Genomic DNA, 13,502 nt, shown 5'->3' on the forward strand with positions numbered 1-13,502 from the left:
ATCCCAATGATATCCCGATGATATTCCGATGATATCCCGATGATATTCCGATGATATCCCAGCGATGTCCCACCAGGAACTTGCAGACGTCGTTGATGAACTCCCCGTAGTGCAGCCCCCGCACATCCCCAAATCCCAATATCCCAATATCCCAACATCCCAGTGTCCCAATATCCCAATGTCCCAATATCCCAACGTTCCAATCCCAATATCCCGATGATATCCCGATGATGTCCCAGCGATGTCCCACCAGGAACTTGCAGACGTCGTTGATGAACTCCCCGTAGTGCAGCCCCCGCTCCTCCCGCAGGTGATTCCCGAACATTTCCCGGAGCTCCTCGCAGCCCAGGCTGGGCCCGCACATCCGCAGCGCGAACTTGCACGCCTGGAAAACCGGGAACGCCGGGAATTCGGCACGGGGGATCCCCCGAGCCCCCGGGAATCCCCCGGAATTCCCGGGAAATCCCACCTTGACCACGTCGGGCTGCGGGTCCTGCAGGTGCAGCAGGAGCGTCACGAGCCCGTTGAGGATCTGCTCCGAGAAAACCTCGGAGTCGGCGCGGCGGAAGCGGGACAGGTTCCCGAAGAGGACGATGGACGAGTGCCGGAGCTCCGCGTCTTCCTGGGAACACGGGGAAAAACGGGAATCATGGGGGGGGGAAATCCCATAGATCCCACCCCGGGATCCCAAAATCCCAAAATCGCCATTCCCATCCCGTGATCGAGATCCTGTCCTCTGATCCCGAAATTCCCATCCTGAGATCGCAAAATTCCCATCCTGTGATCCCAAAATTCCCGTCCTCTGATCCCACCATTCCCATCCCGTGATCGAGATCCCGTCCTCTGATCCCACCATTCCCATCCTGGGATCCCAAAATTCCCATCCCGTGATCGAGATGCCTGTCCTGTGATCCCAAAATCCCCGTCCTGTGATCCCACCATTCCCATTGTCCCAAGCACCAGGGGACAATCCCAGTGGGACAATCCCAATGGGAAAATCCCAATGGGAAAATCCCAGTGGGACAATTCCGATGGGACAATTCCAATAGGATGATCCTAATGGAACAATCCCAGTAGGACAATTCCAGCTGGACAATCCCAATGGGACAATTCCAGTGGGCCCATCCCAATGGGATGATCCCAGTGTGGCAATTCCAATGGACCAATCCCCTTGGGCCAATCCCAGTGGGAAAATCCCAATGGGAAAATTCCCAATGCGAAAATTCCAATGGACCAATCCCGATGGGACAATTCCAGTGGGAAAATCCCAAAGGACCAATCCCAGTGGGACAATTCCAATTGGACAATTCCAATGGGACAATTCCAGTGGGAAAACTCCAATCCCAATGGGAAAATCCCAATGGACCAATCCCGATGGGACAATCCCAGGAGGAAAATCCCAATGGAAGAATCCCAAGGAAAATCCCAATGGGACAATCCCAGTGGGAAAATCCCAAAGGGCCAATCCCAGTGGGAACAATTTCAACTGGACAATTCCAATGGGACAAACCCAACGAGACAATTCCAGTGGGAAAAATTCCAATGGACCAATCCCAATGGGACAATTCCAATGGGACCATCCCAATGGGAAAATCCCAATGGACCAATCCCAGTGTGACAATTCCAGTGGGACAATCCCAATGGACCAATCCCAGTGGGACAATCCTGACGGGACCAATCCCAGTGGGACCCTCAGCCCAGCACAGGAGCACGGATGAGAATCCAGGAGAAATCCCAGCCCAGGGGAGAAACCTGGGATGGGAGAACCCCAGGGGATGGACCCCTGGAGACGCGCCCACCGCGCCCCAAGCCCATTCCCAACGCCGGGAATTCCGGGCTGGCTCCTCACGCTGTCGAAGAAGGGCCGGATGCGGATGGCGATGTGGAGCAGCATGGATTGCACGTCCCGCTCTTCCAGGTGATCCAGGATTTTGGAGAGGCTGGACATGGCCTCCAGCGCCAGCAGATTGTTGGGATCGTCCTTGTCGTCCATGCCGTTGACCATGGAGGCCAGCAGCTGCGAGCCGTGCCTCCGGATCTGCCGGGAAAACCGGGATCGCAGCCGGGAAAACCGGGATACGGAGCCCCGGGAGGGAGCTCGTCCCGGAGAAAAGTGGGATTGAGGGGATCCAGAGGGAGTTTGGGATCAGCTCCGAGGGAAAAAGGGATGGGGAAAGAGGGAACGGCTCCAGGTTGGGATTTTTGGGAATATTCCCCTGGAGTTGAGGGCAAACAGGGATTGGGTGGGTCCATGGTTGGGATGGGAATGCGGGAATTCCCGGGAGCAGCTGCGGGATCTGCGGGGGCTCATCCCGGAGAAAAGCGGGATTGAAGGGATCCAGGGGGATCCAGGGCGGGATCTGCTCCCAGGGAACAGGGACAGGACCCGGGGAACGGCCTCGGGCTGGGATTTTAGGGAATATTCCCCTGGAAAGGGCTGGAATTCCGGGATTTCAGGCCTCGGGAAGCAGGGCAGGGACTGAGGCCGAGGATTCCCAGGAGAAGCTGGGAAAAGGGGCTGATCCCAGCTGGAATTCCTGCGGCTCTGGGAAATGTTTCCCGGGGATCCCTGGAAAACGGGGCTGGGGAGGATCCCCCTGCTGGGAAAAGCTCCGGCACTTCCTGGGATTCCCGGGAATGGCTCCGGAAAAATCGGGATTTTTAGGATTCGGAGCCTCCCGGTGCATCCCAATCCCTGGAGCTCCCTCCCCATCCCACAAAACCTCATCCCGATGTTTTGGAGGCAATTCCAGCCCTCCCCTGCGGAAGTGGGGATCCATTCCCTGTGCCCTGCCCTTCCAGTCTCCCTCCAAATCCCAAACCCCAGATCCCCGGAGCGGCTCCCACCTTTTCCGGGGATCCCGAGGCCACGTTCCCGAGCCCCCGGAGCGCCAGGACCCGCACCAGGAGGCAGGAATCCTTCTCCAGAGCCGTCAGCGCGTCCAGGATCGGCTCCAGCAGGACCAGGTCGTTCACCACCTTGTGGCTGAGGAGCTGGAGAAGGGAAAAAACCTCGGGATACGCCGGGAAAAATCCCCCGGATTGATGAGAGGGGAGCCGGAATTCCCGGGAAGAGCCGCGGTTGGAGCTGCTCTGGGATAATCCAAGGAAAACTCAGCCCGGAGAGGGATTTGGGGTCCTGGAATGGTGTTGATGCAGGATTGGGAAAATTCGAGAATTTTTGGGAAGATTTGGCTCCAAAGAGCCACTCTGGGCCTGGAATTTCCCCTCATCCTGCGGATCCGCCGGAATTCTCTTCTCCTTCCCCTCAGCTCCGGCTGGAATTTGAAACCCTCTGAGATTCAAGCGCGCTCCGGATTTTGGGATGGGCTCCAGGAGCAGCTGGGAATTTGGGATGGATGGATGGATGGATGGATGGATGGATGGATGGATGGATCCACGGGATGGATGGATCCATGGGATGGATGGATCCATGGGATGGATGGATCCATGGATGGATGGATGGATGGATCCACGGGATGGATGGATCCATGGGATGGATGGATCCATGGGATGGATGGATGGATGGATGGATGGATGGATGGATGGATGGATCCAGGGATGGATGATGGATGGATGGATCCATGGGATGGATGGATCCATGGATGGATGGATGGATCCAGGGATGGATGATGGATGGATGGATCCATGGGATGGATGGATCCATGGATGGATGGATGGATGGATCTACGGATGGATGGATGGATGGATGGATGGATCCACGGATCCATGGATGGATGGATCCATGGGATGGATGGATGGATCCAAGGATGGATGGATGGATCCATGGATGGATGGATGGATGATGGATCTATGTGATGGATGGATGGATCCATGGATCCATGGATGGATGGATGGATCCATGGAATGGATGATCAATCCATGGATGGATGGATGACGGATGGATCCATGGAATGGATGGATCCATGGACAGATCCATGGATGGATCCGTGTGATGATCGATCCGTGGATGGATCCATGGATAGATCCACGGATGGATCCACGGATGGATGATCGATCCATGGATGGATGGATGATGGATCCATGGATGGATCCGCCAATGGATGATCAATCCATGGATGGATGGATGGATCCGTGGATAGATCCACGGATGGATCCACGGATGGATGATTGATCCATGGATGGACGGATGGATCCATGGATGGATGGATGGATCCATGGATGGATCCATGTGATGATCGATCCATGGATGGATGGATGGATCCATGGATGGATCCACAGATGGATGATCGATCCATGGATGGATGGATGGCTCCATGGAATGGATGGATCCGTGGATAGATCCACGGATGGATCCATGTGATGGATGGATCCGTGGATCCACGGAGGGCAGACCAGCCGGACATTCCCGCATTTCCCGCTCACCTCGGCCAGGAAGGCGCTGCTGGTCACCCTCTGGCACTCGAAGGCGCTTCCCAGCACCGGGATGAGGCTCCGGACGATCGGCGGCAGCCGGGGCCCGCAGAGCCGAGCCATGGCCCTGGGTGGGAACAGCACTCGGAATCCCGGGAATCCCGAGAATCCCGGGAATCCCCGTCCCCGGGCAGGACAAACACCCAGCACGGAAAACCAGGATGGACCCACAGGGAAGGATCTGGGGCGTCCCGGACACCCCAGCCGGGTTTTCTTTGGGATGAGTTCCCCAAAAGTTGGATAATCCCAATCCCAACCCGGGGGTTATTCCCGGATGTTTTGGGATGGGGTCCTGGCCACCCCCTGGCGATGGGGATTTCCCAGGAATGATGGGATGGGATGGGATGCAGCAGGATACTCCAGGAATCCCAAGGATGCAGCAGGAAAAGGGAGGAGTTTTCCATGGGGACTTCTGGGATCCCATGGAAGTGGGGCAGGAATGGGGAAGGGAATGAGCCCGGCCATGGGAACGATGGGAAACGTGGGATGAGTGGGAAATAGTGGGATCGGAGACACCGGGAATTCCGCAGTGGGATCGGAGACACCGGGAATTCCGCAGTGGGATTGGGGACACTGGATTTCCATAGCGGGATTGGCAACACTGGGAATTCCACAGTGGGACTGGGGACACCAGGAATTCCACACTGGGAACGGAGACACCAGGAATTCCACAGTGGGATCAGTGACACTGGAATTCCACACTGGGATTGGGGACACCGGGAATTCCACAGGGGACTGGGGACACTGGGAATTCCACACTGGGAACGGAGACACCAGGAATTCCACAGTGGGATCAGTGACACTGGAATTCCACAGGGGACTGGGGACACCGGGAATTCCACACTGGGAACGGAGACACCAGGAATTCCACAGTGGGATCAGTGACACTGGAATTCCACACTGGAACTGGGGACACCAGGAATTCCACACTGGGTTTGGTGACACCGGGAATTCCACACTGGGAACGGAGACACCAGGAATTCCACAGTGGGATCAGTGACACTGGAATTCCACACTGGAATTGGGGACACCAGGAATTCCACACTGGGTTTGGTGACACCGGGAATTCCACACTGGGATTGGAGACACCAGGAATTCCACAGTGGGATCAGTGACACTGGAATTCCACACTGGAATTGGGGACACCGGGAATTCTGCAGTGGGATTGGAGACACTGGGAATTCCACAGTGGGATCAATGACACTGGAATTCCATAGTGGGATTTGCAACACTGGGAATTCCACAGTGGGATTGGCAACACCGGGAATTCCACACTGGGAACGGAGACACTGGAATTCCACAGGGAACTGGAGACACCAGGAATTCCACAGTGGGATCGGTGAAAGCAGGAATTTCAGAGTGGGATCACAGCATGGGATCACAGCACTGGGAATTCCGCAGTGGGACTGGAAGCACTGGGAATTCTGCACTGGGATCCATGGCACTGGAATTCCGCAGTGGGATCAATCGCATCGGGAATTCCACAGTGGAATCAATCACATTGGGAATTCTGCAGTGGGATCAATCGCATCGGGAATTCCGCAGTGGGATCGAAGACACCAGAAATGCCACAGTGGGGTCAGTAACATTGGGAATTCCATAGTGTGATCAATGGCACTGGGAATTCCAGAGTGGCATTGGAGACACTGGGAATCCCATACTGGGATCAGAGACAACAGGAATTCCATACTGGGATTGGAGACACCGGGAATTCCATACTGGGATCCGAGACACTGGGAATCCCCTTTTGGGATCAAGGACAGTGGGAATCCCATACTGGGATCAATGATACTGGGAATTCCATTCTGGGATGAGTGATACTGGGAATCCCATACTGGGATTGGAGACACTGGGAATCCCATCTTGGGATCCGAGACACCGGGAATCCCATTTTGGGATCAGTGACAGCGGGAATCCCATTTGGGATGGGTGACACTGGGAATTCCATACTGGGATCAATGACAGCGGGAATCCCATACTGGGATCAATGATACTAGGAATCCCATTTGGGATGGGTGACACTGGGAATTCCATACTGGGATTGGAGACACCGGGAATTCCACAGCGGTACCAACTTCCAGCTCCAGCTGCATCCACCCCTCCACATTCCTGGGAGCAAAATGATCCCACCCCACCCAAAAACCCCGGAATTCCTTGGGAAGCGCCCCCGGAATTCCCTACCCGGCCAGGAGGGCGATTCCGTCGTGGTGCCGCTCGGGAATTCCCATCAGTTCCCAGCCCCCGGCGCTTCCCACATCCTGGACGACGTCGTCGTTCCCGGCCCGCGCCAGCATCGCCTTCAGCGTCTGCACGGCACAGCTGGAAAATTCGGGATTGGGATCGGGATGGGATCTGGGGTTGGATTCGGGGCTGGGTCCAAGATTGGGTCTGGAATTGGATCTAGGGTTGGATTCAGATTCAGTTTGGGATTGGGTTTGGGATTGGGTTTGGGGTTGGATCTGGGGTTGGATTCGGGATTGGGTTTGGGTTTACGATTGGATTTGGGATTGGGATTGGATTCAGGGTCGGGTTTGGGTTTACGATTGGGTTTGGGGTCGGATCTGGGATTGGATTTGGGATTGGATTTGGGTTGGATTCGGGACTGGATTCAGGATTTGGGATTGGATCTGGGGTGGATTTGGGATTGGATCTGGAATTGGATTCTGAATGAGTTTAGGATTGGATCTGGGACTGGCTTCGGGACTGGGTTTGGGATTGGATTTGGGATTGGGTTTGGGATTGGATTCAGGATTGGATCTGGGGGTGGATTCAGGATTGGATTCGGGACTGGATTCAGGATTTGGGATTGGATCTGGGGTGGATTAGGGATTGGATCTGGAATTAGATCTGGAATTGGATTCTGAATGAGTTTAGGATTGGATCTGGGACTGGGTTTGGCATTGGGTTTGGGATTGGATTTGGGATTGGATTTGGGATTGGATTTGGGATTGGATTCAGGATTTGGGATTGAATCTGGGGTGAATTAGGGATTGGATCTGGAATTGGATTCTGAATGAGTTTAGGATTGGATCTGGGACTGAGTTTGGGATTAGATTTGGGATTGGATTCAGGATTGGATCTGGGACTTGGTTTGGGATTGAATTTGGGATTGGGTTTGGGATTGGATTTGGGATTGGATCTGGGACTGGGTTTGGGATTGGATTCGGTTTGGCTCTGGCTCCATCCAGGATATCCCGAGGGAATTCCATGCCCGGGGACGCCGGGAATGCCGGAGTTGGAGCCATCCCAGCGCACTGGGAACGGGATCCAAGACAAAAAACTGGGAAGGGAAAAACTCCGGAGCTACTTGAAGGGATTTTTTTTTTCATGGAATGAACGATTTATAGGGTTGGGATTGTTTTGCCGCGGAGCAACATCTGGAAAAGATCCGTTATCCCGTCAAAACACCGGGAAGGGGAGCCAGGGATAAATCCCGGCTGTCGGAACAGGGATCCCACACACGAAGGAAATCCGGGATTCGGGATTGGCCTTCGGAGCTGCTGTCCCAGATCTCCCCATGGGGATTTGTCCCATTCCCCCGGAATTTGTGGGGTGGGAGAAGCCCGAGGATTCCAGGACAGCCTCTGGAATGCTGGAAATTTGGGAATAACGACGGAAAATGGATCCCAAACACGGGAACTGCCCTGGGAAACATTCCCTGGGATCTGGAGTATCCTTGGATTCCCGGTTGGACGGGATGGGACCATCCCAGGGAATTTCCAACCTCGGCCATTCCATGATTCCAAAGGATCCGGGATCCCATGGGGAAAACCCAAGGAAGAGGCCCAAAGGTGCATTCCCGATGGAAAATCCGGGAGTTTTCCCAAAAAAATCTCCCAGAGTAGCTGGAAAGATCCCGGTGGAGCTTTCCCTGTTTTGGATGGCCCAGGGAAAAGTGGGACAAGGAATGGGAATGGCAAAATTCCAGGGAAAACAAAAAAACAAACAAACAAAAAAAAAAAAACCTGGAATGCCAGAGAGGCCTCGGAGCCTCCGGGATTAATTAAAGACTAATTAAGGAAAGCTCGGGATCTGCCGGCCTTGGGAAATCCCGGAATGTGGGAATGAGGTGGGAATGGAGGGGATTTAAGGATGATCCCATTCCCACGGGACAATTCCAGGGATGTCCATGGAATTCCGGACTGGTTTGGGATGGAGGGAATTTTGGGATCATCCCATTCCCAGTTTTTCCATGGGACGCTTCCTGCTATGCCAGGATGCGACAATTGCAGGGATGGGGCAGCCTCGGTTTCCCGGGAATTCACTCTCCCACTCCTCCTTTTTTTGGGAATCCGTTCCCACATCCAGACCCTGCTCCGGATACTCCATCCCACTCCTGCTTCCCAAATTCCCAATCCCAAAATGGGATCCCAATCCCTGGTTTCCATCCCATCATCCCATTATCCCATCCCATAAATCCTGTAAATCCCATAAATCCCATCCATTCCATCCCATAAATCCCATAATTCCCATAAATCCCATAATTCCCATAAATCCCATCCATCGCATCCCACAAATCCCATCACCCCACCCTGTTTCCCCCCCACTTTTCCCATGGAATTTCCCACAGAATTCCCATTTTTCCCCCGGAATTCCCACTTCCCCCCACTGAATTTCTGTCTTTTCCCCAGGGAATTCCCACTTTTCCCCATGGAATCTCTGCTGAATTCCCACTTTGCCCCATGGAATTCCCACCGAATTCCCATTTTCCCCCACGACATTCCCACTTTTCCCCACAGAATTCCCACTTTTCTGCACAGAATTTCTGTCTTTTCCCCAGGGAATTCCCAACTTCTTACCCCATGGAATTCCCACCTTTTCTCCACAAAATTCCCACTTTTCCCCCACGGAATTCCCACTCTTTCCTCATGGAATTCCCACAAATTTCCCCTTTCCCCCCACGGAATCCCCACCTTTTCCCCATGGAATTCCCACCTTTTCTCCACAGAATTCCCCCTTTTCCCCAGGGAATTCCCAACCTCTTCCCCCATGGAATTCCCAACCTCTTCCCCCATGGAATTCCCACTTTTCCCCCACAAAATTCCCATTTTCCCCAGGGAATTCCCCCTTTCCACATGGAATTCCCAAATAATTCCCACTTTTCCCCAACAGAATTCTCCCTTTTCCCTGGGGAATTCCCCCTTTCCCCATGGAATTCCCACATAATTCCCCCTTTCCCCCCTCATGGAATTCCCACTTTTCCCCACAAAATTCCCACTTTTCCCCACATAATTCTCCCTTTTCCCCAGGGAATTCCCACCCTAGCCCCACAGAATTCCCCCTTTTCCCCAGGAATTCCCACCCTTTCCCACTGAATTCCTGCTCTTTTGTCATGGAATTCCCACAAAATTCCCCCTTTCCCCCCACAGAATTCCCACCTTTCCCATGAGATTCCCACTTTCCCCTACAGAATTCCCACCTTTTCCATGGAATCCCCACCTTTTCACCCAACAATTCCCTTCCCCCCCACGGAATTCCCACCTTTCCATACACAGTTCCCACTTTTCCCCCACAGAATTCCCCCTCTTCCCCCCATGGAATTCCCACTTTTCTCCACAAAATTCCCACTTTTCCCCCACGGAATTCCCCCTTCCCCCTCATGGAATTTCCACCTTTTCCCCACAAAATTCTCACTTTTCCCACACACAATTCCCCCTTTTCCCCAGGGAATTCCCATATAATTCCCACTTTTCCCCCCATAAAATTCCCACTTTTCTCCAGGGAATTCCCAACCTCTTCCCCCATGGAATTCCCACTTTTCCTCCACAAAATTCCCCCTTTTGCCCAGGGAATTCCCACATAATTCCCACTTTTCCCCCACAAAATTCCCCCTTTTCTCCGGGGAATTCCCCCTTTCTCCCCATGGAATTCCCACATAATTCGCCCTTTTCCCCCTCAAGGAATTCCCACCTTTCCCCCTACAGAATTCCCACTTCTCCCCCCACACAATTCCCCCTTTCCCCCAGGGAATTCCCACATAATTCCCCCTTTCTCCCTACAGAATTTCCACTTTTCCCCCCACACAATTCCCCCTTTTCCCCAGGGAATTCCCCGCTCCCTCCCCACCTGCAGGGCTGGAGGTTCCTCTTTTCCCGGCCCTGCAGGAATTTCGGGAGCTGGACCCCCACGGAGCAGCCGAGGCGCAGCAGGAGCCCCTGGAAAAGCTCCGGGAATCGCTCCAGGACCGCGGCCGCCGCCTCCGGCACAGACATGAGCTCATCCAGGGCGCGCGTGGCCTGCCAGGGAAAAGTGGGAATCTCCCGGGAAAACTCCGGAAAAAAAGGAGCTTTTGGGTTTTCCGCCCCTTCCCCGCCGCCCGAGTTTAACCCCTGCTGCAGAGTCCACGGATTTGGGGCTTTTCCTGCTCGAATTCCCATGGATTTGGGGTTTTATTCCACGGATTTGGGGCTTTTCCTGCTCGAATTCCCATGGATTTGGGGTTTTATTCCACGGATTTGGGGCTTTTCCTGCTCGAATTCCCATGAATTTGGGGCTTTAGTCCACGGATTTGGGGCTTTTCCTGCTGGAATTCCCGTGGATTTGGGGTTTTCTCCTAAAGATTTGGGGATTTCCCTGCTGGAATTCCCACGGATTTGGGGTTTTTCCTGATGGAATTCCCACGGATTTGGGGCTTTTCCTACTGGAATTCCCATGGATTTGGGGCTTTTCCTGCTGGAATTTCCAAAGATTTGGGGTTTTATACCACGGAATTGCGGTTTTTCCTACTGGAATTCCCACGGATTTGGGGGTTTCTCCCGTGGATTTGGGGTTTTTCCTACTGGAATTCCCACGGATTTGGGGTTTTTCCTGCTGGAATTCCCACAGATTTGGGGTTTTCTCCCCCGGATTTGGGGTTTTTCCTACTGGAATTCCCACGGATTTGGGGTTTTATACCACGGATTTGGGGCTTTTCCTGATGGAATTCCCACAGATTTGGGGTTTTATCCCATGGATTTGGGGTTTTATCCCATGGATTTGGGGTTTTTCCTGATGCAATTCCCATGGATTTGGGGTTTTATTCCACGGATTTGGGGCTTTTCCTGCTCGAATTTTCATGGATTTGGGGTTTTATTCCACGGATTTGGGGCTTTTCCTGCTCGAATTCCCATGAATTTGGGGCTTTAGTCCACGGATTTGGGGCTTTTCCTACTGGAATTCCCATGGATTTGGGGCTTTTCCTGCTGGAATTTCCAAAGATTTGGGGTTTTATTCCACAGATTTGGGGTTTTCCCTACTGGAATTCCCACGGATTTGGGGCTTTCTTCCACGGATTTGGGGCTTTTCCTGATGGAATTCCCACGGATTTGGGGTTTTTCCTGCTGGAAATGCCACGGATTTGGGGTTTTCCCTGCTGGAATTCCCATAGATTTGGGGTTTTCTCCCACGGAATTGCGGTTTTTCCTGCTGGAATTCCCACGGATTTGGGGTTTTCTCCCATGGATTTGGGGCTTTTCCTACTGGAATTCCCATAGATTTGGGGTTTTTCCTGATGCAATTCCCATGGATTTGGGGTTTTCTCCCACGGATTTGGGGCTTTTCCTGCTGGAATTCCCGTGGATTTGGGTTTTCTCCCATGGATTTGGGGTTTTTCCTGCTGGAATTCCCACAGATTTGGGGTTTTCTCCCATGGATTTGGGGTTTTTCCTACTGGAATTCCCACAGATTTGGGGTTTTATACCACGGATTTGGGGTTTTTCCTGATGGAATTCCCATGGATTTGGGGTTTTATACCACGGATTTGGGGTTTTCCCTACTGGAATTCCCACGGATTTGGGGCTTTCTTCCACGGATTTGGGGTTTTTCCTACTGGAATTCCCACGGATTTGGGGGTTTCTCCCGTGGATTTGGGGTTTTTCCTACTGGAATTCCCACAGATTTGGGGTTTTCTCCCACGGATTTGGGGTTTTTCCTACTGGAATTCCCACAGATTTGGGGTTTTATACCACGGATTTGGGGTTTTTCCTACTGGAATTCCCACAGATTTGGGGTTTTCTCCCATGGATTTGGGGTTTTTCCTACTGGAATTCCCACGGATTTGGGGTTTTATACCACGGATTTGGGGTTTTTCCTGATGGAATTCCCACAGATTTGGGGTTTTCTCCCATGGATTTGGGGTTTTATCCCATGGATTTGGGGTTTTTCCTGATGCAATTCCCATGGATTTGGGGTTTTATACCACGGATTTGGGGTTTTTCCTGCTGGAATTCCCGTGGATTTGGGGTTTTATACCACGGATTTGGGGCTTTTCCTACTGCAATTCCCACGGATTTGGGGTTTTATACCACGGATTTGGGGTTTTTCCTGCTGGAATTCCCACGGATTTGGGGTTTTCTCCCACGGATTTGGGCCTTTTCCTGCTGGAATTCCCACGGATTTGGTTTTTTTTCTGCTGGAATTCCCACGGATTTGGGGTTTTATACCACGGATTTGGGGTTTTTCCTGATGGAATTCGCACAGATTTGGGGTTTTCTTCCACGGATTTGGGGTTTTATCCCATGGATTTGGGGTTTTTCCTACTGGAATTCCCACGGATTTGGGGTTTTATCCCATGGATTTGGGGTTTTTCCTACTGGAATTCCCACGGATTTGGGGTTTTATCCCATGGATTTGGGGTTTTTCCTATTGGAATTCCCACGGATTTGGGGCTTTTCCTACTGGAATTCCCATGAATTTGAGGTTTTTCCTACTGGAATTCCCACGGATTTGGGGTTTTCTCCCACGGATTTGGTGTTTTTCCTGCTGGAATTCCCATGGATTTGGGGTTTTCTCCCATGGATTTGGGCCTTTTCCTGATGGAATTCCCACGGATTTGGGGTTTTCTCCCACGGGAATTCCCGTGGATTTGGGGTTTTTCCAGAGAGAATTCCCACGGATTTGGGGTTTTCTCCCACTGATTTGGGGTTTTTCCTGCTGGAATTCCCATGGATTTGGGGTTTTCTGCCAGGGATTTTGCCCTTTCCCTTCCGGGATTTCCCTGCATTTTGGGGAAGGATTTTTCCCACCTGGGAATTTTTTCCCACCAGGAATTTGTTCCCACTGGGAATTTTTTCCCACCCCAGAACATTTTC

The 13,502-nt window shown here is 52.7% G+C and overlaps 1 protein-coding gene across 1 annotated transcript in view; it reads right to left on the reverse strand.

Moving 5' to 3' along the window:
* Positions 1-13,502, reverse strand: part of MROH1 (maestro heat like repeat family member 1) — a 120,628-nt gene that overhangs the window by 10,308 nt on the left and 96,818 nt on the right. The window contains exons 21-27 of the mRNA XM_053945932.1: positions 10,501-10,670; positions 6,616-6,753; positions 4,387-4,501; positions 2,848-2,994; positions 1,850-2,038; positions 470-622; positions 251-385 (exon numbers count right to left, since the gene is read on the reverse strand). Coding sequence (XP_053801907.1) covers positions 251-385; positions 470-622; positions 1,850-2,038; positions 2,848-2,994; positions 4,387-4,501; positions 6,616-6,753; positions 10,501-10,670 — 1,047 coding nt within the window. The remainder of the gene's footprint in view (positions 1-250; positions 386-469; positions 623-1,849; positions 2,039-2,847; positions 2,995-4,386; positions 4,502-6,615; positions 6,754-10,500; positions 10,671-13,502) is intronic.

Source organism: Vidua chalybeata, chromosome 1, assembly GCF_026979565.1.
Source record: "Vidua chalybeata isolate OUT-0048 chromosome 1, bVidCha1 merged haplotype, whole genome shotgun sequence".
Taxonomy (NCBI): Eukaryota; Metazoa; Chordata; class Aves; order Passeriformes; family Viduidae; genus Vidua; species Vidua chalybeata.